This window comes from Prinia subflava, chromosome 1, assembly GCF_021018805.1.
Source record: "Prinia subflava isolate CZ2003 ecotype Zambia chromosome 1, Cam_Psub_1.2, whole genome shotgun sequence".
NCBI classification, from domain to species: domain Eukaryota; kingdom Metazoa; phylum Chordata; class Aves; order Passeriformes; family Cisticolidae; genus Prinia; species Prinia subflava.
Window position 1 is genome coordinate 151,664,895 of NC_086247.1, and position 25,270 is coordinate 151,690,164.

At 51.5% G+C, this 25,270-nt stretch overlaps 2 protein-coding genes across 5 annotated transcripts in view; both read right to left on the bottom strand.

Moving 5' to 3' along the window:
• Positions 1-635: 635 nt before the first annotated feature.
• IBA57 (iron-sulfur cluster assembly factor IBA57) lies at positions 636-5,128 on the bottom strand. Its single transcript, XM_063417193.1, has 3 exons — positions 4,789-5,128; positions 3,623-3,966; positions 636-2,655 (listed from the first exon to the last, which is right to left on the bottom strand). The coding sequence occupies exons 1-3, from the start codon at positions 5,037-5,039 to the stop codon at positions 2,270-2,272; spliced, it is 981 nt and encodes a 326-aa protein (XP_063273263.1). The 5' UTR covers positions 5,040-5,128; the 3' UTR covers positions 636-2,269.
• A 7,322-nt stretch (positions 5,129-12,450) lies between these two features.
• Positions 12,451-25,270, bottom strand: part of GJC2 (gap junction protein gamma 2) — a 30,233-nt gene continuing 17,413 nt past the window's right edge. For 3 of the 4 annotated variants that reach the window (XM_063417217.1, XM_063417226.1, XM_063417236.1), the window contains exon 2: positions 12,451-16,140. In XM_063417217.1, the coding sequence (XP_063273287.1) occupies positions 14,873-16,120 (1,248 nt within the window). In that variant the 5' untranslated portion in view covers positions 16,121-16,140 and the 3' untranslated portion in view covers positions 12,451-14,872. Of the gene's footprint in view, positions 16,141-20,273; positions 20,885-25,270 lie in introns of those variants that run through there. The other variant, XM_063417206.1, reaches the window with a different exon arrangement.

The following is a 25,270-nucleotide window of genomic DNA, read 5'->3' on the forward strand; positions in this document are numbered from 1 at the left end:
AAAAAAAATGGGAACTTCCTTTTCCTGAAAGCAGCCATTTCAATTTCCCTCTGCAGTCTCTGCAGTGACTCCTGTCTTATCCCATTGAGATTTCAGGTTATTCCAAGAGTTTTTCTCACTCTTTTCCCTCAGAAAGCATCACTGGGGCAGAGGAAGGGAAACTGAGGCAGCAATGGGGAGCACACGGAAAAGGGGCTCAGGAAAGGCCCCAGATTTTCCAGCTGTGGTGGATGTGGCACCTGGGGACAGGGATCAGTGGTGGATTGGGATGTGCTGTTAATGGTTGGAGTTGATGATCCAAAAGGTCTTTTCCAGCTTTAATAATTCTATGGCTCTCAAAGAGGTAAAATCCCTGCAAAATCAACTCTTGCACGCTGCAGCCCCAAATCCACCAGGATAAAATCATTAATGGTGGAGAAGGCTGTGAGGGAGAGTAAAAAATTGAGAATAAAAAATGGATTTGGGCTGCTCCCTTCCATTTCTACCTCTTTTTTTTCCCCCAGAAGCCATCAAACACCTTTTCATCCCAGCACCACCTTCTCCTGTCTAACCTTGTGGCACCTGCAGCAACAAAAGCCTTTCAAACACTGTGAGGAAAACAAGAAAAGTGCGTCCGAGAAGAGATTCAGGGCTTCCCCAGACAGAGTTTATTCAGTGTTTGTTCAGGCTCTGCTCACCCCAGGACAATAAAACCATTCTGAGCAGCCTTTGCACAATGGGTGGCAGAGAGGAAAAGCTGCTTCAGGCCTTTGGCACCTCTGGAGGATCCAGGTTCTTTTATTTTCCCAGCAGGAAGAATCTGTTACCAATGCCACACCTGACCAACAGTCGAAGGCATGGCTCTTGTCAGCAAGCAACCTGAAAATACATTTATTGTTGTATGTCTTCACTCCAAAAAAAAAAAAAAAAAAAAAAAAGGCATCTTCTCTTTCAGATGAGTCACATTTCAATCAGAGGCAACAATTAACAAAATATTCCACACAATCATTTTACAGCAATCATAGAGTTTTAATCAATATAAGCATTTTTTAACAGACAAATTTCTTTCACAGTAACACTGAAACAGAGGCAGAATGTGATTTTGGACGCACTTTTGTTACAAATATTCATGCAAAGGCTTTTTCTTTTTTCTTTTCCTTTATTTTTTTTTGGGGGGGGGCAAAATGGGATCTCACCTGGGCAGATTTCTCATTGTGTAATGGATTTATTGCAATACAAAAATAAAAAGGGTTCCTATACATCACTGCAGGTTGACAGAGGCAGGAGACATGGAGCTGGTTGGCTTTGGAAGAAGAGAGGAATAAGTTGCAGCAAGAAGAAAAATTGGGGAAGCACAGCAGTGTTGGCAGCCAGGAAAGAAATGAAGAAATGCCAAAAGCATTGGGCTGTTCTGAAAACCCTCGGGTGGAAAAAACCTCAGCTGCAGGTGGCAGCAGGGTCAGGGTGTGAGGAGTACAGAGAGTGTGGAGGTGCAGAGCCAGAAAATCCTCCCTCAGGACAGCCAGGCTAAGCCAGCACATTGAAAATATCCCTTTCCTCTCCCAAAAAAATGGAGTGAAGGGAGTCAGGGGAACTGGCTGTGCTCCCTCCACTGGCACCAAAGCAGGAGACAGGAGCAGGTTTGAGACCTTTCTTTCCCAGCTGAGTGAAAATCAAGGTGTGACACGTGAAGCATAAGGTGTTCTTCTTCCTGAACACAATTCCGGTGGTGGGGAGAAACGCCAGCCCCATCTGCAAGTTTCAGAAGCTCAATGCAAAGAGGAATTTGCAGCAAAAAAACTTCAGCCTGAGAATACATCTTAATAAGAGCAGCATGATCTCCACTCAAAAAAACACCAAAAGAATAAAATTATAATACCACAGAATGGTTATTCTGAAGTGAAAAAATGAGTGCAGGGAAGAGGGGAGCTCCTGATCCCAGTGCTTCAGCTGGAACACACAGGGAGCACAGGGAGGGAGTGTCAGCCTGGAGATCCATCCAGAGTCCAACCCAACAGCCCAGGGCACCCCCTAAATACACCGGGACCAACCCAACAACTCCCAGCACCCCTAAAACAGGGGGATCACCCTCAGGAGGAGGTGCCATTCCCTGGATTTGCCTCTCCAGGGCCCTCAGTGGAAGATCCAACCCAGCGATCTTCCACAGCTTTGGGTTCCTGCTGTTCACTCCCGATCTGAGGAATCCTGTAAGATCCCCCACCACCACCAAACACATTCCCAAATTCCCACAGAACCCAGCCTCTCCTTAAGGCAAACAGTGCTCCCTCCTCTACTTAGCAGCAGCTTTGGGCCACCACTCGGGCGTGGTGGCGCGGAGCTCCACTCTGTCCCCTCCCAGCTCGATGCAGAGCGGCTCGTTGAGGTGAGCCAGCCTCAGCAGGGCTATGCCGAGCTCTCCCGCCCCTGCACGGAGCTTCCCGGCCCTTTTCCCGGCCCGGGTGAGGATCTCTGCCCCCTCGGGAGCGGAGGGCAGCGGCGCCGGGAAGCGCACGGGCAGCAGGCGCTTGCGGATCACGCCCATGTGGTGCGTGCGGGCCGTCAGCTCCTGCCCGATGTAGCAGCCTTTGGTGAAGCTGATGCCGTTCATGAAGGCCAGGTTGGATTCCAGAGGCAGGGCCACGCCAGGGGGGAGATCCTTCACCCCTTCGGGGATTCCTAGGGTGAGAACAAAGCCGGCAGGGAAACGCCGCTGGTCAGGTTTGTGCTATCAAGTGTTTGATGCGTTCTCGGTTTGGTTTTTCCAACCCAAACGTGTGGGAATGCATAAAACAGAGAGTCAAACAGTTTGGATTAGCACAGCTGATTATCTTGGTTATCTTTGATATTATCTTTGATAAACAAGATGCCATGGCAAGAACAAACAGAACTGTGAAAATTACAGGAGATGGGATTAAACCTGCTTAGATTCAGAGAGAAGATTCAATCAACTTCTGCAAGCAAAGAATTGTTGTAAAATGCATGAGTTGTCTGTGTGATTTTTAACTTGATTATTGTAGTAGAAATTATTAACCTGTTTGAAATAGTATATAAGCTTTTGGGGAACCTGAGTAAAATCAAATTCTGATCACCAAATCAGTCTTCCTGTCTTTCAATCAATTGCCAATACAAACGGATCCCAGTTTCAGCACCTTGCCCTCTGCCATTTAATTTAATCCTTTTTCAGCATGGACACACTAAAATCAAAGGCGATGGGGCTTCCAGGACTGAGATCCCTGTCCTGTTTCCTTGGCCTCGGCGTTAACTCAGCAAATCCAGCCACAACATTTTTAGGAAACCAAGTCTGGGTGTTTCCTCCTGGGCTGTGCTTTGTCATCCCAAAATAATCAAAATTACTCAATTCACAGAAGCTTCTCTCTTAAGAAAATTAATAATCCTGGCTTTCTTTTAGCATTCCTAACCAATCCCCATAATCTGAGTAATAGAAAATTATACCCAAACATTGCCACCAGACAGAATTAGAACCACCAGGTCACTTCAATACTCGAAGTAGCAATTAATGCATGTATTAATTAACAAACTCAACGCATTAAAACATAAGAATGAAGGGTTTATAACTTATTCCTGCCTTATATCAGCATGTGAACTCCCCAAATCCATAGTGCAAAACAGGGCTTGGCTTTACCTTGTTTATACCTGTGCCTGTGGTAATCCTGAACGTCTCCAACGTGACTCCCAGGGATAATCTCTGACAGGTTTGCTCCTTTCTTTGCAATCAGTCTCCAGCCCATGACTTCTGCCCTGGGGTCAGGAGTTAAGAGCAGAGCCTGGTCTGCACATTTTGGGAGGGAACTGGAGTCCCCAGGCTGCTCCCCAGGGATGACAGCCCACAGGGACAGGTCAGGGCAGGGAGAAATGGTGACTTTCCTGCGGATCTTGTAGAGTTTCAGGTGTTTCTGGACAGAATCCAGCACGCTGCTGTCGCACTCCAGCAGGATGTGAGGCTCCTCTGCTGTGCTTCCGTGGAGTCTAAAAAGAGTCACACCCCCAAGGTAAGGAAAATAAACCCCCACAGCAGCAGGAGCCAAAGCTGGATTTTTTATTTGGATCCTGGTGCAAATGCAGGAATCTGGGGAGTTTTTGTGGCGCACAGGGAGCAGCACCCACGTCCCCTCTGTGAAATACCAGAACTGTTTCAGCCCCTGCTGTACTCTGTCCTAGCAAACACTGCCCTCACTTCTCCCAGGGGAATAAACAGGTCTGGGAATTCTCCATCCTACAGTGAAGGGAATTTCAGCTGAGGGAGAAGCTTCGTTCTGCTGTGCCTTCTGCTGTCACAGAACCCCAGAAGGGATTTGGATTAGAAGAGACCTTAAAGCTCACCCAGTGTCACCCCCTGCCATGGCAGGGACACCTTCCACCATCCCAGGCTGCTCCAGCCTGGCCTTGGACACTGCCAGGGATCCAGGGGCAGCCACAGCTTCTCTGGGCACCTGTGCCAGGGCCTCCCCACCCTCACAGGGAAGGATTTATCCCAAATATCCCCTTGGAAGGGGCTCTGAGGGCTTCCTGAGCCCTTCTCCGGGTGAGCACCCCCAGCTCTGCCAGCCTGGCTCCAGAGCAGAGGCAATATCCACACGTGGGGATGTTACCCCCATCACACTTCTCTGCCGCGGTGATCCGCAGAGGCACCATCAAGTGATGGCAAACACACACGGAGGAAGCGCTTTTTTCCACATTAATGTAGAAATTCAAGCCGGAAATGTCACTCGGCGGTGACAGCAGCCACCCCCCGCCACCCCGCAATGGTCTCTCCCAGCTCCCCCCACCAGCCGCGCCGCTTGGTCTCACCTGTACAGGATGACGTCATACAGGCAGCGGCCCTGCACGTTCAGCGCGTGCGCGTAGAGCGCGGGGGGGGCGTCGCCCGCCGCCACCAGCTGCGTGACGTCATTGGTGAGCAGCCCTTGCAGGAACACGGCGGCATCGGCGCCCCGCAGGCCCAGCAGCGCCCGGCCCAGCGGGAAACAGGCGGCGGCCGCGCCCCGCTGGCTCCGGCACCACCGGCGCAGCCCGGGCGCCGTTATTGCCCTCACCAACATGGCGGCGCCGTCAGAGACTCCCCCCGCCACCGCCGCCCGCCGCCGCCGCCGCCATCTTGTGTGTGTCCGCCGGGAGGGCGACACCTGCTGGCGGGGCCGGCACGCGCGGGGACCGCCCCCTTCCTCAGGCCACGCCCCCTCATTGGAAGCAGTTACTGCTCAGGCCACGCCCATGTCCTTTCGGCCACGCCCCCTATGTTTGGCCACGCCCCCGGGACCGGGTGTTCCCCACGATCCCGAATGAGGAATTTGGGAATCTCTCTTGCCTTTCCCGGCCTTTCCCGGGTTCTCCAGCCATGGAGCGAGCGAGAGAACAGCTCAAAGCGCTGCCACGTCCCTTGGTTTGGTTGTGGGCGCAGTCGGGGGCTGGTCAGCCCAATTCTCCCTGTCCCGGCTGCTCCCCATTTAATTAGAGAGTCAGTCAGGCTGGAAAGGACCTCCGAGGTCATCGAGTCCATCCATGTCATCTAGACCATGGCACTACATGCCTCGTCCAGTCTTTCCTTAAGCACGTCCATTCCTGCCCCTGCCGAGCCTAAAATCCGCTGGATGCTGCAAACATCCCTGGGTGATACAGAGGGTACGGAGCCATCCTCGCCCTCTAGGTGCATTTTGGCTATCAGGGTGGAAAAGAGACTCCAAAGGTTCCTGTTTTGTTTCCACAGGACTCACCAGCTGCCCTCCATCCTCTCCTAACACCCTTGGAGAAATTGTCAGCAGCGCCGTATTGGAGTAAATTACAATGTTTGGCATGAGGAATTTCTGCTACGAATTGCATGGAAATAAAATCATGGAATTGCTTTAAAGGTCATTTGAGCAGGGACATGGTCAATCCATCAGGTTGCTCAGAGCCTCAGTCCAACCTGATCTTGAATATTTCCAGGGACGGGGAATCCCTGTGTTGAACCCCCCCAGTTAAAATCATGGAGCTGAAGCGCTGTTTCCCTCCCTCTGGAATGTTCACCGGCTCTCTGGGAAGTGGCGTCTGAAGGGCCCGGATAGCCCCGGGTCTGGCTGCGTCTCGTTCCGCTGGAATTCATCCTACAATCCAAGGAATGGCCGTGAGTCACCCCTGTCATTCGCGATTTCGCTTTGAGGCCATTCCCGCTGCCAGCACCGGCACACGAGCATCCCTCCGGGCAGGAGGAGCCGCCTGGCCCCGAATGACCCCGCTGAAACCTCCAGGGCAGGCAGCACCAGCACAGTCCCACCCATCCCAAAACCCTGAGTGAAGGGAGACTCGTTTTCCAGGAGCTGGATGTAGCAGTGTATCTGCACAACTCAGGTCATTCTGCACACCAGCCAAAATCGTTGTAGATAACAAGACACCTGCAGTCTTGTTTTGCACAGGTCTCAGGAATTCATCAGGGTTACTGGGAAAACAACAGGGTGAAAATAAGAACAGAGAGCCTGAGAAACTGTCCACAAAGAATGGAAATCCTGGATACAGGAGGTGCAGCGTGAGAATGGATTTGACCAGTTGGACATCCTGAAGGAGATGAAGCTGCCTCTTGAACCAGAGACTTGGCCAACCGAGAGAAGTGTGCCCATGTGGGCTGGAGATTTTAGAATCTATAACTGGTATATGTTTGCAAACAATAAATGGTTTCTGTTGAAATCGTGTTGGTTCTGTTCTTCAGTTGTGCAGTTCCCCCTGCAGCTGGAAGTGTTCTGGCCCTGGGCAGGGCTGGGCTCTGCCTTGTGCCCTGGCAGTGATAACCTTATCACACATCCCCGTGTCCCGGCAGTGCTGAGAGATGTGGGGAGTTCACCCTGGAACGGGGGGCTGGCCCTGCAGGTGGAGAAATAAAGATGTGCACGGAGGTGGCTCAAGGTGGCCTTGGCACGGGGAGTGCTCTGCCCTCCTGCTGGCACGAGCTGTGCGTCAAAAATGGGGCTGGGGCAGCTGGAGGGGCACAGGGCTGGTACCCAGAGTGGTTCTTTTCTCTGTCTGGAAGTGGGAATGTGCCCAGAGCAGGAGCTGGATTTGCTTTTTGAAGGGCATGGAGAAGGTGGGAAAATTAGGTATTTTGAAGAACAGCTGGGCTGGAACTCCAGAGTCTACAGGCACCATGGACCCACATCTGGGTCCAACTTTGTGGGGTTTTTTTGCCTGTTCCACATCCCTCCTTCACCCACCGAGCTGTGGGGATCATCAGTGGCCATCCCACAGGCAGCCCTTTGCAGCTCTCAGCACTGCCAACCACCAGAGCTGTTTTATCAAACCCCACGGAGATATTTGAATGGGCAGCAAGGGAGATAAAAGTGAAAATGGAAAACAATCAGGCAGCCAGTTCGAGCCTTTCTTTCTTTTACCACTTCCTACTGCTTTTATTCCCTTCCCTTCCCTTCCCTTCCCTTCCCTTCCCTTCCCTTCCCTTCCCTTCCCTTCCCTTCCCTTCCCTTCCCTTCCCTTCCCTTCCCTTCCCTTCCCTTCCCTTCCCTTCCCTTCCCTTCCCTTCCCTTCCCTTCCCTTCCCTTCCCTTCCCTTCCCTTCCCTTCCCTTCCCTTCCCTTCCCTTCCCTTCCCTTCCCTTCCCTTCCCTTCCCTTCCCTTCCCTTCCCTTCCCTTCCCTTCCCTTCCCTTCCCTTCCCTTCCCTTCCCTTCCCTTCCCTTCCCTTCCCTTCCCTTCCCTTCCCTTCCCTTCCCTTCCCTTCCCTTCCCTTCCCTTCCCTTCCCTTCCCTTCCCTTCCCTTCCCTTCCCTTCCCTTCCCTTCCCTTCCCTTCCCTTCCCTTCCCTTCCCTTCCCTTCCCTTCCCTTCCCTTCCCTCTGGGTTTTCATTTCTTTTCTCATGGAGCTATGCAGCCAGTAAAGTCATATCGAAGTATTTCAGTGTCAGAAACTGCAGCTCTGCCAGTTTGGTGCATTAATCAGCTCAGGAGATGGTTTGAGACAATCCATAGTGTGACTGAGACCTGCAGCGCCGAGAGCCCTGGGAGGGTTTGTGCCAGCCCTCAGTGAGGGTGTGCCTGTCTTCACTGAAAATGGGGCACCTGAAGCCTGCTGGGAGGGGTGACACAATTCCCAGAGCTCCAATGACATTAATTCTAGTGGAAGGTGTGGAATTCTTGTGGGGGCTGTCCCTGCCTGTGGCAGAGGGTGGGAATGATCTTAATGGTCTCCTCCAACCCAAACCCTTCTGGGGTTCTGATACTGCCACTGCTGGATCATCCCTTGCCAGCTTTGTCATTTCTAGGGGTGATTTTGGAAGGAGAGCTGGTGGCACAGGGTGACAAGACACTAATTCCCTCCTCGGTGGAACACCTCTCATCCAGTGAGGTGTGTCAGGGTGGCTCAAATCCCTTCCCACAGCTCAGCAGGTGGTGACAAAGGACAGAAATTCCCTCCCTGTCCCTCAGCAGCCCCTGGGTGGTTGCACAAGCTGCCAGCAGCCTCCTGCTCCAGCAGCCTTCTGCTCTCTGCTCTCCCACTGCCTGAAACCCTGGACAGCCCGAGGCTCGCCCTTGTGAGGGCTCATCTTTGGCATTTATTTGTCAATAACTCATCCTCACCAGGGGTAACCTCTGCAGAGCCCTGCAGGTTAATGCTGGCAGAATAAACTCTCTTTCTCCAGCTTTTTTCTCGGGGTTTTAAGCACAAACCCTCATCCACAAACCCACTTGAGCTGCAGCTATTCCTCCCTAACCCTGTGCATGAAATATTCCCCGAGCTGTGCCCTGGGAGGTCAGCCACAGGCAGCTGGGACACGGGGCTGTGGTAAGGCACAGCAGCACTTCTGGGACAACATCCCACAACCTTGGAGAGGAAAATGTGGATTGTGGCAGGCCTGGGCAATGCAAAATCAGTGATGAGAGAGGGAAATTGCAAATACAACAGGCAGGCGCAGAAACAGAGCAAAGTGGAAGTTTGGAGCTTGGAGAGAATGAGTTTGTGCATGAAAAAGCTGTTCTGAAAGGAGGGTGGGCGTCAGTCTTTTCTCCCAGGGAACAAGTGACAGGAAACGGCCTGAAGTTGCACTGGATGAGGTTTAGATTGGATATTAGGGAAAAATTCTTCACTGAAAGAGTGGCCAGACATTGGAACAGGCTGGCCAGGGAAGTGGTGGGATCACAACCCCTGGAAATGTTTGAAAACCGTGTGGATGTGGCCCCTGGGGACAGGGATTAGTGGCTGTGGTGCTGGGTTAATGGTTGGACTCAATGAAATTAGAGGGCTTTGCCAACCTTAAGGGCTCTGTGATTCCTGCTGGTGGGACTGAGGAGAAGGGACCAAACCATCCCCTGAGTATTTAATTTCCTGGGAGGAGGGATTAGGAGCCAGCGGGATGCTGTGACTGGAATTTCCTCTGCAGCGAGGAGCAGCGGGTGAAAATGATGGGTGTTGTGATTCTGGAGAGAACTGAAAAGTCACTGGCAATTTTAGTCTGGCTTTCCAAAGAAATGGGAGGGGTTGAAAGTGCTCTGCCTGTTCCCAAAATGGAACTGCTGGATGGGGGCTGCTTTTGCCATTTTTCCTTCTGTGAGTCAGGATCAACCCCCAGGGCAGGGACACCTCCCACCAGCCCAGGCTGCTCCCAGCCCCCTCCAGCCTGGCCTTGGCTATTCTCTGTCTCTTGGTGGGACCACGTCCTGCCCTTGCCACAGAAGTTGTCAGCTTAGCTCAGCTTCCAGAGAAACAGAAAAAAATTGCATGTTTGGGTCCAGAATTCTTTTCCTGAGTTCATTTGGAGGGGGGTTGTGAGTGAGCAGCGTCTGTGATTTAACGGGAGGAGCGGAGACCGAGGTGGCTGGAAAGCCAGGCTCTCTCACAGAGTGCTTTCCCACCGTTTGCTCAGCCTGAATCATCATTTTCTCCCAGATTTCCCAAAGTTTTCTTGCCTTTGAAAGCCCAGGCCTCCCTCAGCGGTTTGAGCTCTGTGCCTGAGGGATCTGAGGCAGTGATTCATCAGGGAGACAACGCATCCCAAACAACGCCAAGGTCAAACGCTTCTTAAGGCAAAGCTATTTTGTGATGATTTGCAGCCATATCAGGGAAAATAGAGCTCCTGCGTGGCCGAAACAGGCAAATCACAGATGGAGAAGGATTTCTTCTCGTCTCTCAGAGCCCTTCTCAAGCAAGCACCACACGCTTTACATACTATAACAAAATGTAAGTTTTATTCCATATTATTAGTAATGGATGTGGAATAGCCACAGTTGAGTTGGACTGATGTCCCTTTCCCTTTTGACCAGTGTTTATTATTCTAACTACAGCCCAGATGTAACATTTACACTGAAAAATACTTACAGGTTCAACCTCATCCTCCAAAAATTTCTAGTACAAATACAGTTAGTACATTAAAAAAAAAACAAAAACAACCCCCCCCCCCAAAAAAAACCAACAAAACAAAAAAACCCACAAAAAAAAAAGAAAAAAAAAAGAAAAAAGAAAAAACCCCACCAATCCCAGATACTTTGTAACAGCACAGACTGGTTATGGCCTTGAGTTAAGTTCAAGTATTTCCCAGTGGAATGCAATGCAAGCAAGAAGGTAATCTGGCTTTTGTGGGACATTCCTGGCCCTGAATAGTAAGAAGAGAACTCTAAGTGTGGGCACTTTATCTGACCAAGTTTAGCGAGAGAGTCAACGTTTGTGATTAGTTCAGCCACAAAGCTAAACCTGTCTCGTGTGTGGACAAAACTGCTGCCTGGAGAAAAAATGAAAGCAAAGCATTAATTATACCATTGACATTTCTCCCGTGGCTGATGCTCCGCCCCCTAAATGAATTTCCTCGAGCTGCTGGTTGAGTTAGGAAAAATTGTGGTGGGGATTTTGCTTGTGGCTGTGAATATTTTGCTGCTCCATCCTTTTCCTGCCCCAGCTGACAGGATGAAAGAAGGGACTGTTGCTCCTGGCCTGAAAGGAGTCATTCCTGCAGAGTCATCTTTGCTTTTGGTCACCTTTGTGGCAGTGACTCAGTGGATAAAAACAACATTTTAAAGGGTTTGTAGCTCACAGAGTGGAGGAGGAAGAGGGCAAGTGAGCAAATCAGTATCTATAGCAATAATAATAATAATAATAATAATAATAATCTTTTCTGTTCCTAGGGCTGTCTGACCCGTGCTGGCTCCTGTGTGTGGCCCAGATGGGATCTGGGAGAACTGGGATCCCTCCTCCCCAGGCTCAGAGGATCAGCAGTGTCCTCCAGGCTGGCTGGGACCTCACAGGCAACTTTGCATCCCTCCCAAGCACCCCGACACCAGAGTATTCCTGCTGGCAATGCACCCCTGTGCTTCAGTCCCTGTCAAAACGCTTGGAAAACATGGGAAAGCAGGACCAGCTCCCATTGGGAAGGGAGGTTGTGCAGGGAAACACTCCAGGCCTGAGGGATGAGCAGGGCTGGGGGTGGTTACCCCGTGTCCCTGCCCGATGAGGGGGTTATTGATCCCCCGGGAGTCTGCCCTGGCCCTGACACTCGTCAATATTGCAGCTATTGACTCTCCCTGCGGAAAGCAGCGTGTGCGTATGAGATGTGAGGGTGACACCGGCTGGGAGGAGGCTCCAAACCCTCTGCAGCACCCTGGGGTCACTCAGAGCCCCCTTGGCTGGCTGTGTGACAGCAAAAGAGGGGCTTTGGAGGAGGGCAGGGAGGTTCTGACTGTACGGCCACACATCTGGAGAGGGGAGCAATCCCCAGATGGGGCTTTGGGGAGGAGCAGAGGGCAGGAAGAGGAGGAGGGAGGGAAGGTGGCACAAGGACCAGCACTGCCACACTGCTGGGAGGATGTGAGGTGGCTGATGTTGGCCCAAAGACAGCAGGGAAAACCACGCCACAAAAGCAGCCCTTGGAGAAAGGTCGATGAGACTGGAGGTGTTCAGCTTAAAGCAGATTTGAGGGTGGAAACAGTCTCCAAACAGCCAAAATGTGCAGAGGTTAAAGGCATGAGTCTTCTCCATGTCTCCGTGGGGTTGCAGGGAGGGGATTCATTTCACCCTTTAGGGAGTCATTTGATGGTGGCAAGTTGGCAAGAAGATCCATGGGCTTTTCCCACCTCCTGCTCTGAACCTGGAATCCCCTCCCATGGACACTGCTGGGGTATTGCTGCTGTACAGCCCTGCTGTATCGACTGGGTTTAATGAGTAAATCAGGTCTCTGTGACCAGGTCTGGGGGATTCTGGCTTAAAATCTGCCCCCTGCTTTCCCCATGGTGAGACGTTTGTCAAGATTTTTCCTGGAGGGATTGGAAGGGAGTCACATTCCTGTCCTGGTGTGGTGACTCACTGGGGGGGGATCTGCAGGTCAGCAGGAGCTGAGGGGCAGATCTGAGTCACCAGGAAGTGCTCAGGCCATGAATGGTGCTGAGGGAGACGTCGCTGGTAGGGGCAGGAGAAATCCAAAATCCCAACGCCTGCACGGGGCGGTGCCTTCCATCATCGTGTGGGAAGCTCAGGTTTATCTGGGCTGGGGTGTTGTTGCTCATGGAAAAGGAATCAGAAGAACCCAGGCAGCATCCAGCCATGGTTACCCTCAGAGTTTCCATCCTTCCCTTGGGATCACGACTTTAAACACACACAGTTTCCCATGGGACACAGGGCTGGGAATAAAAGAGAAGTCACACTGATGTAGAGGACAAGCTCATGTCCTGGACAGCTGCAGCGACGAGGGGACGAATTTCCAGCCAGGATCACCTCTCTGTCCTCCCAGACAGCTTGGGCTGTGGCCCTGCAGGCATTTTTCCAGGTGACAGCAGCCCTGGGAGCACCCAGCCTCTCCTGCTGTGCCCAGCACATCCCCAGCCAGCAGAGAGCACATCCCCACACATGGGACAAGGACAAACAGAGCAGTCGGATATGTTTGTCTCCCCAGCACCGTGGTGTGGCCTTTCTGAGCCTTTCCTGCAGAATTCCCAGCAGAAGGGGGTGGATGGATGTCACTGCTGACTGCTGCTGTGCTGATCCCCTTCCTGGATCCCATTTGTGAGGGGAAGATCTCAAGCTGCAAGAGCAAACAGCATTCCAGGCATTTTACCAATGCCTTCAGCAGGACCAGGAGCAAGCCTGGAAGCAATCCCCAGACAGCTACACAAAGCCACAAAGCTGAACATTTGCTGCTGGATACCTCGTAGGGTGTTTCTCTGCTTTCCTTTTAATTCTGCTTTTTTTTTTTTGCCTCCAGGACTGTTCTCTAACGCATCCCACAGCTCAGCCAAAGTTCCCAGGAGATGAGGGGCATATCCAGATTCTCTGCCTGTTCCCAAGAATGGCCAAAGGGCTGGACACTTGGGGAACAGGCACCTTCAGGGCTTTTAGGGACTGATCTCAAGGACAGGAGAGTGATGTCCAGTGAGAAGTCAGGAATACCCCATGGATAAGAAATCCTGGCACAGCCTGAGGGAGCAGCCTGGCACAGGGACAGCGCAGTGTTCAGGGAGATTTTACTTCTTTTGCACTAGGTTTGATCTTGAAGGCTCTGCCTACCTGGGCTCCCTGTGGTGGTGATGGAACCATCCTCTGACAAAGAACAGCAGCAGCTCAGCAGCTTGATTTTAACACGCTCCCAAAGTACTGTAAGTGCATGGAAACCACCCTAAAGCCAAGCCCAGCTGAAAAAAAATCTCATACACTGAAGAAAAACTTCCTGCTGTTGCCCTGGTCCTGTCCCCACTCAAGCCAGACCTTCTGCAAAGCCCCCCCAGGTGTGGGAACCCAGGATGAGATCAGCCCCACTCCTGGAGCAGCTGGGTTTTCTCGGGGAGGAGGAAGGCTGAGGAAGGAGCAGAGGGTTGATATTACATTTACACCGATCTCTCTATGTCTACGTTCACACGCACGTATTCATACGTGTCTGTATCTACACATGGACACACACACACACACCAGAGACACACTATGCATAGATCTGCCACCTGCCGCTATTTATAAGGGTTTGATTAATCAGAAAAACAAATTTGCCAACAGTGCTTTTCCTCAATTAATCAGAAAAACAAATTTGCTGATGCCGGCCGTCTGAAATTCAGCGAGTAAAGGAGCCTAACCCCTTTACACTTTTGTTTTCCTGGTTGCATAAAGGCACTTTCTGATGATGTGAAGCAGCAGTTTGTTAAAGACTCTGTAACTGCAACAATTCCCATCACATCTGTAGCAAGTGCTACACAGGCACCGGTAGGATGCAAAGTCACTGCTCGCTCCTGCTCCGGAGGGTTTGGAGCAGATTTGCTTTTTGCTTTGATGCAGAGGAAGACAAGATGAAACCTTCAGCCCTGTGCTGGTTTTAGGTCTCCGTGTCTGAGGCAGTCACTGTGTTCCTGCTCCAGACCTGACATGGGAGCCAGCTCTGGCTCACAGCATCCAACGAGGCCCTCGACAGCATCTGCCAGCCTGGGCAGGCCATCAGCTGTGAGCCTGCCACCAAGGTCTGTGCAATATGTCAGTGCTTTTCTTACCAAAGGGTCGGAAATTAATTCGATTAAGGGTATTTAGTAATTAAACACTGCCTGGCCTGCAGCACTCGAGCCTTGCCGTGCAGGAGGGTGGCTGATCCCTGTCAGCCTTGCTTCCCTGCTGAGCCACCAGCAGCTCCTCTTCCCACCACAGCACATTGTCCAGTCTCTGCTGGGGGCTCCGGTGGTGTCCCAGGGGCTGGGAGGTGTGGGGGGTTTGCTGTTACTCACTGGAGGTTCCTGTCACTCACCGCAGGTTCCCAGCTGGAGAACACGTTGGAGACAGGGAAGAAACGTCTTTTGTTAACGCTCTGGAAGACAGCACTAAACAGGTCCGAAACTCCTGTTTTTTACTCTCTTGACTTCACACAAAAATCGTGCCCTGCGAAACAGATAACACCGAAAACCAGAAACAAACCAAAACAAAAAACCCAGCTCGTGCACCGACAGAGTTATATCCACACAGACGTCTTCCCGTCCTTGCTGCTGGAGCTGCCTTTCTCCAAGGAGGCCTTGGGTTTAGCACCTTGTTTCTCCTGGGCGGTGTTGGCCCTGTTCTGCTCCACCACGGTGCCCCCCGAGGCGGGGCTGCTGGTCCGAGAGGGCTGCGTGTTGGCCTGGGTGCTGCTGTAGCTCTGGAAGGCGATGTCCAGCTGCTCCTGGGCCACCCGCAGGTGCTTGTGCAGCGTGGACAGATCCGCCGGCAGGTTCTCATCTGGGCTGGTGCACTGCTGCTCCTGAGCCACGTTGGCCAAGTTCTGCTCGTGGGCCATCAGGCTGTTGGGGATCTTGGTGGACTTCTCGGATTTGACGACCAGGTTGTACTCGGGAGGGCAGGAGATGTTCTTGGGGTAGGCGTAGTTGTAGGGGGGCTGCCGGAAGCTGTTGATCTTGCGGTTGCGGATGGCGTCGCGGATGGTGCCGAATCCCAGGTGGAACATCTCGCACATGTTCAGCAGCAGGCACAGGCAGCTCACCACGTACATCACCAGGAGGAAGATGGTCTTCTCCGTGGGCCGGGACACAAAGCAGTCCACGGTGTGCGGACAAGGGACCCTGTTGCAGACGTAATAAGCTTCCACCTCGAAGCCGTAGAGCAAATACTGCCCTATCAAAAAGCAAACCTCGAAGGAGGCCCGGGTGAGGAGCTGGAAGACGTAGATCTTCATCAGCCCCTCCTGCTGGATGCGCCTCCTCCCATCGTGCTTCTGCTGCTCCTTGCACTTGGGCCTGGCCTTGGCCTTCTCGTGCTCGGCCGCGTCGTCGGAGATCATGGGCTCCTCCTCGTCGGCCTCCATGGCGTCCTCCATGTTGCGCACGGCCTGCCAGTTCAGGGCAAACTGCTTCTTCTTCTTGAAGCCCTTGAACTTCTTCTCCTCCTCGGCCGAGCGGGCGATCCTGTGGATGGCGTAGCCCAGGTACATGACGGAGGGCGTGGAGATCATGATGATCTGGAAGACCCAGAAGCGGACGTGTGAGAGCGGCGCGAAGGCGTCGTAGCAGACGTTGTCGCAGCCCGGCTGCTTGGTGTTGCAGGTGAACTTGCTCTGCTCATCGGAGTAGATGGACTCGCCCCCCACCGCCGTGAGGACGATGCGGAAGACGATGAGCACGGTGAGCCAGACCTTCCCCACGAAGGTGGAGTGATTGTGAATCTCTTCTAGCAGGCGGGTGAGGAAGCTCCAGCTCATGTTGGTCATAAGGGCTACTCAGTTATAACCTGTGGGGAGAGGGGGAGATAAAGAACACGGCGGTGAGGTCACATCTTGTGACAGCAGGAGGAGCAGAGCAGTGATTGTCCCCTGTGCTGGCACTGCAGAGGCTACAGATCCCCCACTGACCTCCAGTCCTGGGGTCAGTTTTGGGCTCCTCATGACAAGAAGGACATGGAGGGGCTGGAGCATGTCCAGAGAAGGGAACGGAGCTGGGGAAGGGGCTGGAGCCCCAGGGGAGGCTGAGTGAGCTGGAAAGGGGCTCAGCCTGGAGAAAAGGAGGCTCAGGGGGGACCTTGTGGCTCTGCACAGCTCCTGACAGGAGGGGGCAGCCGGGGGGGTCGGGCTGTGCTCCCACAAACAGGGACAGGAGGAGAGGGAATGGCCTCAATTGGCACCAGGGGAGGTTTAGGTTGGATATTAGGGAAAATTTCTCCCCTTAAAGAGTGGTCAGGGCTGGAGCAGTGGATGCTCCCACATCACAGAGACTTGCCGTGCTGAAACGTCTTTCATTAGCAAACCCAGAAAAATGCAAAGAATCAGCAAAGGAATGGGAATATTTATGTTTACAGGCTGATGGCCCTTTTAAGTTCCTCTTGAAACAAAGCAAAACAAAACAAAACTTTAATCAAATACAGACTGTTTCAAAAATAAACCTTGAGAAGCTTTCAAGAGAAAACCATGCATTTATTAGGAGACCTGGAACAGCTGGGGAGGAAGAGCTTGTAATAAGCATTTTGTGTTTAGCTTAACTTGCAGCCTGAATTTCTTGGGTGACCTCAAGCAGCACTGAAGACAGGAGGGAATTTCACTGCATGACTCGCACAGATACTGAGAGATGAGAGCAGTAGGGAAAGCACCTGCACCCAAAAGAACAGTGGAGGAAGAGAAACGAGAAGAGAAAGGAGCTGTTTTCCTGTGTGGAAGGAGTAGGGACATCAACCCCAACTCTACATGCTGGGATGTTGGAGCCCTGGGCACTGAGAATTTTAGACTTTCTGTGCTGACAGGCACTGACTCCCAGGCAAACACTGCATTTGACCTGAGGCCGTGGAAAAGGCTTCCAAAATTGAATGATAGAACTGGAATTATAGGTGTGTAGTTTGGATAGGTGTGTAATATCACATAGTGGAAAACTTAGAGTTTAAAGTTTTAGAATATAGTAATATATTTAAAGCGAGATAGAAGTTTTAATGTGTAAGCTAGTCCTTCTTTTTCACATTCTTTTTCATAAGTTTAAGTGGTATTTTGTAATTAGATAAAAAAGTCCACACTGTGGACCACAGGTGTTTGGTTATTGAGTTAAAAGTAAAAATAATTTAGGTGTTATTTCTTAATTGGACAGTTTATTCTCAAGAAGCCTTGTAGAGAAAGAGATAGGAGCCATTTTTTAATTTGTTAGCTAGAAATCATAGTCTGTAAGACTGTAATGTAGATAAGAATTAATAAACATCTAAGTACAAACATGAAATACCATCTTGAGCATTTAATCCCAACTCTTTTGTGGTAGAAAAGAAGATAAAAAACAACACTGGGAGATCATGGCTGAGAGGGAGTGAAGATCCAGGGGGGAAAATTATCACAAAATCCCAGAATCCTGTAATTTTTGGTGGTTGGAAGGGACCTTAAATATCACCTTGCCCACCTGGGCAGGGCCCCCTTCCACTAGACCAGGTTGCCCCAAATCCCGTCCAACCTGGCTTGGCGAGACCCGAGCCTGGCCCAAACTTGGCTTTGCACCTCTGGAGACACAGAGTTGTGTTTGGTGTGGGGTTTGGCCCCACACGGGGGCAGGAAGGGAGCCCTGCCCCTCTCCGTGCCCCCCATCCTGGGACACCGTTCTGCTCCCGCTGCTTCCCAGCACTGCCCCCCTTGAGGGCTCTCGAGAGAGGGTGGAATTTCCTAACCCTGCTATTTCCTAACCCTGCTATTTCCAGATCAAACAAATCCCCTGCGAACGCAGAGCCCCGAGCCTTCACACGCCGGCCCGAGCCTGCGAGAGCGCCCTGCGGGTGGTGCTGATCTTGTTCCTGGGGAAACTGAGGCAGGGAGGGGGGAAACAGCTGGGTCATAAACCAGAAGGAGGGGTGGGGAGATTCTCCTCTCTGCCCTCAACCCTCAAAGCTACTGGGACCAGAATCCCCCTCTCCTGCCCCAAAAGTGATGCTGTGGTCAGTACGACTGTGCAGGTGGGACAATTCAGGACTGCAGGACATGGAAAGTGATGCTCACTGAGATATTCTTCATTTACAGAGGAAATTTGGTTTATTCAGGGGTGGAATAGGGAAGTTCCCTCTTTGAGTGCCTTTTTTTGCTTCCTTACAGTGGGTACACCCTAAGGGGCCTTCACCTCTTCCTCTGTTGTGCTCACATTCAGATATGGGCAAATTGTGGTGTTAAATGATTTGCAGAATTAATCCAGGCACTCGGCCAAGCTCCAGCTGAGGGGAGCTGGGAAGGGAAGACCCTGCTGGGTGTGGGGCATGGTGCATCTGTCTGTGGAGCATCCGGGTCTGGATGAGGCAGGGTTGGATGCAGCCCCACCTTGGCTGGCCCCGTGCAGGTGTCCAGCCCCCCACCAGCTCCCATCTGCACCCCAAATTAGCTGCAAGCCCCAAAATGTTCTTAAAAATGCACTTTGAATGTCCTGTAGAGCAGTTCATCCAAAATTCAGTGCTCCCCTAAAGGGTTTCTGAAGCCTACACCAAGGATAATTTACCATTTTGCAAATGTTACTCATGGACACAATTCCCAAAGCTCCAATGCACACCCAGGAGACATTTGCTGGAGCAGGGAGGGTCTGACCAAGGCTGTGACAGCTTTTGGAGTAAATATTCAAGTTTTGAACTGGTATTTGTCAGAGCTGTTAGCAAAGCATCCCCTGTCCCCTCTAGGAGACACATTTTAGAAAGGAGAACCCAGTGAAGTGCTCCCCAATGTCCTGAGCCAAGGAAAAGGAAAGAATTTGTAAAACACCAGAAGTGACGCGTTGTTGCTTTGAGAAGACCATCCCTGGCTACCAGCAGCCACGCTGAGCTGCAGGTCCTGCCACTGCCCCTGTGCACATCTGGATCTGCAGGAACATCTGCAGGAAACAGCCCTGGGCTGTTCCTGCGCCCCTGGGACCCCGCTGCGTGGGGTCACACCTTGGAATTGCAGCCCTGTGTGTCCACCTGTCCTCCTGGCATCCTATCTGAGAGCAGGAGCCGAAGGAAACGAGGCAAAAACCCCTCCCTACAAACCAGTTTGGTCAAACTTGCAGTGGGTTTTAGGACTCACTGGCTACAAACACTAAACTGTGGGGTTTCAATGCTTTTAATTGCTTGGGTGAGGGCTTAGTGCGCTGTGGTGTTTTGGAATCAATTATAGATAAAACAAGCTTCCAAGGAAAGACTTGTTCACAGTGCTGGTGAATAGATGGCACTAGGAAAAGGCTGTGTCTCCTCTCCTCACACAATCCCAACCATCAAAGCACAGAACATGGAATTTTTGCATCTTTCCACCTGCTGCAGATTCCTCTATTCCAGTTCCTCTATGCAGCATGAAAGTTATGCAGTCTGGGTAAAAAAAACCCAACCCTGTGCAGGTGGATGTTGCTTTTTCAGAGACTCAGCTGCTGGTGGATCTGCAGCAGGTAGATGGATTCGATAAGGGGGTTCATTCAGCTCAGTTATCTCCCCAAGAAAGGATTCCCCATCCCTTTGAAATCCATTCCTTCAGGCATCCATCATCACATGTCACCTCCAGAGGGGACACACAGCGAATGGAACACACACGGGGTACAAACTTCACTCCCAAACAGCTGCAGAGGAGGGGCTGGACTGCTCAAACCCCCAGCAGCTCCCAAAGCAGTCAGAACTGTGTGCAGCCAGGACAGGAGCGAGATGTTGGCTCCACGTCCTCACCACAGTGACTTCCCAAAACCCGCTGACCCCTCCACACAGTCTCAGGCACAGCTGTAGGAGCTGGGAAAACTTTAAGAACTCAGTCTAAAATACGCCAAAGAACGAAAAAAAAATAATATATATATATATATAAAAATCAGTGCTAGCTGGATGTCCTTCCTTTCTGCACGCTTCTCGCTCCGCTGCCTGAACTGCAGGGAAAACAACGGGGTGAGGGTGAAAAAAAATCTACTTACAGAGACATGATGCTTGTCGCGGTGGCTTTCCCTCCTCCACCGACATTCCTGTGCCTCCAACCCCTCCGCCTTGCCCTAGATAAAGCCCCGCCGGCTCGGTCCAGCCGTGCTCCGGCGCTTGGGAAGCGCAGCTCCAGCGGGGAGTATTTAAGGCGCTGCCAGACCCCGCCTTTGCCGGCAGCCCCTGCCGGTCCCACCGCCCGTGCCGACCCTCCTGCCCCTCGCTGAGCCTCGGGAGAAGCTGGGAAGGTGCTCCACAGACACGCCAGAAGAGAGGAGGGCATTGGTTTTAAATCCAAACAAGCCGCCGGGTCTGGTTTTTTAGGAGCGCTGCCTGGAATTTGGCTGCAGAACCCTTGCGTCGGCTGGGAGTAAATTAATAGCATCAGCTCGTGGCACTGGTAACAGATTTGTGAGGACTGAGAGCGTGACTAATGGGGAACATGTGGAAAACACATTCTGGCAAAAGTTCCTTGGCTGTTGGGGGTGAAAAAATATATTAAAAAAAAAATTAAAAAAAGGAGGGAAAACTCGCTAGTGGGAAAAAAACTGCCCTGAAGCTCCTGCTTTGCTGCACTCCCAGGAAAAGCTGTCCCTGAAGGAGGTGGTTCCCTTCTCTCCAAGCTGGTGGAGGGAGCAGAGAGCAGATGAAGGATGGGAAAGGGGTTTTGAGCACCAACAGAGACTTTCCTGGTTTCTCTGCAGCTGCAGGAATAGCCAGGATAGGGATGCACAGGAAGCCCAAGGCAAGGGGTTTTCAAGAAAACTTCCACCCTGATGGTCCAAGGATCTCCTGCTCCATCCATGAGGAGCTTTGGCATTGCCATTCCAGCAGTGTCAGGGCTTGGGTGTCTGCTGAGGTGGAAATGGAGAGTCAAGGCAAAAAGTCCCCCCAAGGCCAGCGAGGAAGAGAAGTAGGCAGAAGCAGCAGCCAGGTTGTGGAAAGGATCTCTGAGGGGAGAAAGCACGGGGAGATCTGCACTGGGATGAAGGGGGCTGTTGGAAACCATTTGGTTTATCAGGAGCTTTCATCCCTGGTGCTGACAAAGCAGGATATTCAGAGCCCTGGTTTCCCAAAAAGCCTGAGTGGACCTGGAAGGGCAATTCCTGCTGGTTGGAACTTGTTGCCTGGATGCTCTGGCAAGGAGCAGCATGTGTGCTGCTTTATTGTTTTATTGCAGTAACGTTCCTCGAGGTTTTCTGTTATAAACTAATTACTCACTTATCATTACTGATAAGTTAATTCCCTGTTTGGAATTAGTCCCCTGAGATAGGCAGGAAAAGCCCCATCACCTGAGTGAGGTGTGGGGATGAACACACCTTTGTGGGAATATGCCACACCAGGAAAACCAGGGTTTGGGAGGCATTTTTGGGGATAAACCTCTGGAAAAGTTAAATTACCACAACCCTGGCTTCATGTTTCACCTTCAGCTCATGGCACACTGTCAGCTTGCTCTTCCAAAGGACACAGGGAGGTTCCAGAGGAGAGCACCAGGGCTGGAGATCTCCAAACCCAGCCCAGCCTCCCTGGAGATTTCCCACTGAGGGAGTGACCATGCAGCAGGCTGAGCCCACCTTATCCCTGCCTTTTCCTGGGGCAGGGATTGGCCTCCAGCACGCTGGGGCAGTGACCTCCTTCCCCTGGAGGTCCTTCAGCTCTGGAGACAGCACTGGGTCACCTTGTGGTCACTCCACAGGGGCCACTGAACGTTCTTTGGGTGCATCCCCTGCAAGCAGGGTCCCTCCAGCACATGCCACACCTTCTGAAAGCCACCCCCTGTGACATCCAGCAGAGCTGAGGGATGTCCAAGAGCTCGTTCCCACCAAGGACCTGTGGGGAAAGTCCCACCTGCTGCCCCTGCTGCAGGACAGAGCTGCAGGGAAGTGTTATTGCTTATTTAAAAATAACCAGCTGAGAACAACTCCCAGGCTCTGCAGCAGCTCAGAGATAAAAGGCAGCTCAGCGTGGTCCCAGTCCCGTGGGTCAGGCAGATTTTCCAGGCTCTTTGCTTTCTAACCATGAGGGTTATTTATACACTCAGCACTCACGCCTGGGCAAAGTTTTTTGGGGCATCTGTGCTTCAGGCAGGCCAGGCAGCATCTGCTCCTGCTCCAGCCATCGCACAGGCAGGGGCTGGGGGCTCCCCATCACCCAGGGAAGGAGGCAGGAGGCAGAGCCATAAACGAGTGCACAGGGAAAAACCCACCCCTGCAGCATCCCGTGTCCTCAGCTCGGTGCCTGGCTGTGAGAAATGGGAATAAAAGAGAGGAGACAGAGGGGAAAGGATGTGATGGAGCTTTGTATAATTCTGGCTGCTGCTGGGAGTCACCTCTCCAAGCCACCTCTCCCCCAGGCACTGTTTGTGTTTTGGAGCAGTGATCTATACATATTTATTTAAAATGTGCTGCTGAAATAAATAAGTGGTGTCACCAATGATAATGAGACCTGGTGTAACATCTCCGTGCTACGTCAGGGGCGAGGGGTGACCATAATTACCCACTCTGAGCACAAACCTACAGAGCTCTGTGCAGGATTGTGCTGACAGGTCATTTTCATCTCTAATTTTCCTCTTCTGGCTGTTCAGTGTTTAAACTCAGTGCAATGAAGGTATGCATCTTTGTGCAAAAGATAAGCCTGTTTTTAAAACAAGGCCCACTGTGTTGAGATAAATGTCTCTTACTGATTATTGTTGGATTTGGGCTTTTGAGATGGTGGAATTTCCCATCTGAGAAGCAAAAATGTTTGAACACCACAAGTGAGAGCAAAATGTGAAGCAGCAGTTTTAGTTCTTATCCTTTTTCTCTTGGATTAACTTCACTACACCTTTTTCCCTGACTTTTGGATGTGGGATGCAGGACTCATCCTCACCTTTGGTGGCTGTGGGTGCTGTCCACTTTGAAAGGGATTTGTGATGGAAAGCGTGGCAAAAACACTGCTAAAAAGGAATATTTGGACTTGGAAAATATTCTTTCCCCTTTTGCATAGACTAAAAACCCACAGAACTGTGTTATTATTCTTTTTTTGCCAGTAATTTGGTGGCAGTTATGAGGAAAAAGGGATCTGGAGGCTTCCAGCGTGGTCAGTCAGTGACAAGGGAGGCATGCTGAGGTTTTATCCCCTTGCAGATGGGCTCCAGGGATTGACACCTCTCCCTCAGTGTGTCCTCCTTTCCTCCACCCCCTCCTCTGCTTTCAGAGCTGCTGTCCCATGAGCACACAGCTGTGGGGGATCCATGGGTTTTGGAAGAGGATTCGGGCTCATTTTCAACCAGTTTGGTTCAAGCCAGAGGGCAAATCTGACATTTCTAGTGGCACGTGCCTGGCTGACAGGACGAGGTGAGTGGAGCACTGTGGAGAATCCCAGAATGGTTTGGATTGGAAGGGGCCTTTAAAGTCCTCCAGTTCCACCCCCTTGCCGTGGGTGGGGACACCTCCCACTGGAGCAGGTTCCTTGGACCAGAGGTCCAATGTGTGCCCCACTGGGACATCTCCATTTGCATTTCCTGGTGGGAAAGAGGCCATGGGAGCCCCTTCTTCATGCCTGGAGTCTCCAGAGCCTTCAGCAGCACCAGGACCCAAGTTGTGTCCCCAAGGACCCAAGCTGTGTCACTGCCTCGGTGACATGTCTGGGCCACATCTCCCGCGTGCTTTGGGACAGGCCAGCACCTCCCAGCAGGGATGGAAGAGCCATACTGGGAGAGAACTTGGGTTAATGGGCAGAGAGGCCATGCCTGGGGCAGAACCAGCCCATTTCCTCATGAGACAGAAGCCCAAAAACAATTCCAGGAGTGCAGGATCAAGGACAAGCGTGGCAGTCCCAGGGAGCCGTTCAGGATTTGGGAGGCAGGGGCAGGAGGGAGCAGGTGGGGATGGCCCCTGCTGGACCCAGCCCTGCCAGCCCAGGGTCTCCAGGCTCCCTGTCAGTCCCACCACACTCCCTGACTTAACACCAAAACCATCCCAGTTGTGCAAACTTCTTCCCTCCTTCACAGAGCTTTGGGTGCTCTCCAAGGTTTGGGACTAATCAGGGCTCACATCCCAAGAATTCAGCCAGAACCTCAACTCCCTTAAAAAAAATTTTACAAGCAGCAGAAAAAGCTGTGCCAGGGTCTGTTGATAAAATCTGCTTCATCACAAAACTCTGGGGGGACTTTTCAGGGCAGTGGTGACAACAACCCCAATGCAAAGGTGTCATTTGAAGGACACAAAGACAAAAATCTCTACTCATTCATCATCAGGTCGATTTTTATGCTGCACCCAGCTCTGCTTGTTGGATGAACCCAAGAAGGTTTTGATCTGGAAAAGAATTATGTGGTTGGTCTCTGGCTCTTTGCAAGGGTGAAACAGAGAAAATCTGGTCTTACACATTTTTCCAGAGCCCGTGGGGATTTTGGCTGAATAATGTAAGAGTGTTTGAAAGCGAGGTGAGGGATGTTTTCCTTCATGCACTCTGAAAATGTAAACTCTGGCTCTGAGCTGCCATGACATTTGGACCACAGTTATGCCTCAGTTAGCACAAAGATAGGTCAGAAAGTGGAATTTCTGTGAAGTTTGCATTGGTTTGTGCCTGGAGCTGAAAGCCAATGCTGTTAGCAGAATAAATAACATTTCTGCTGAAAAACAGGGGAAAGTTTCCTTCAGATATTGCTGGCTGATGACTGCGGAAAGGTAAAAGCACTACACTTTGAAAATTACCTAAAAACTTACCTGATATGGTTAAATAACTATAAGATTTAAATTCTAAAGTACAAAAGCCCAAAGGAAATGTTTAAACCCACGCTGGAGAGCAGAAGCAATTTATTCCAGCCCTTCCCAGCTGAAAATTTCGCTGCATTCTTGAGATAAATTTCAGTGTTGAGGAAAAAAAAAAAAACACATTCATTTTTCTGAGGGGAACCTTTCTGCTGAGGTGGTGAGATGACACAGGGGATGCACTGAGAGGTGGCAAGAAGCGCCTCAGGTGGAGCCCCAGGACGTGGCTCAGCAAAGCCCTTTTA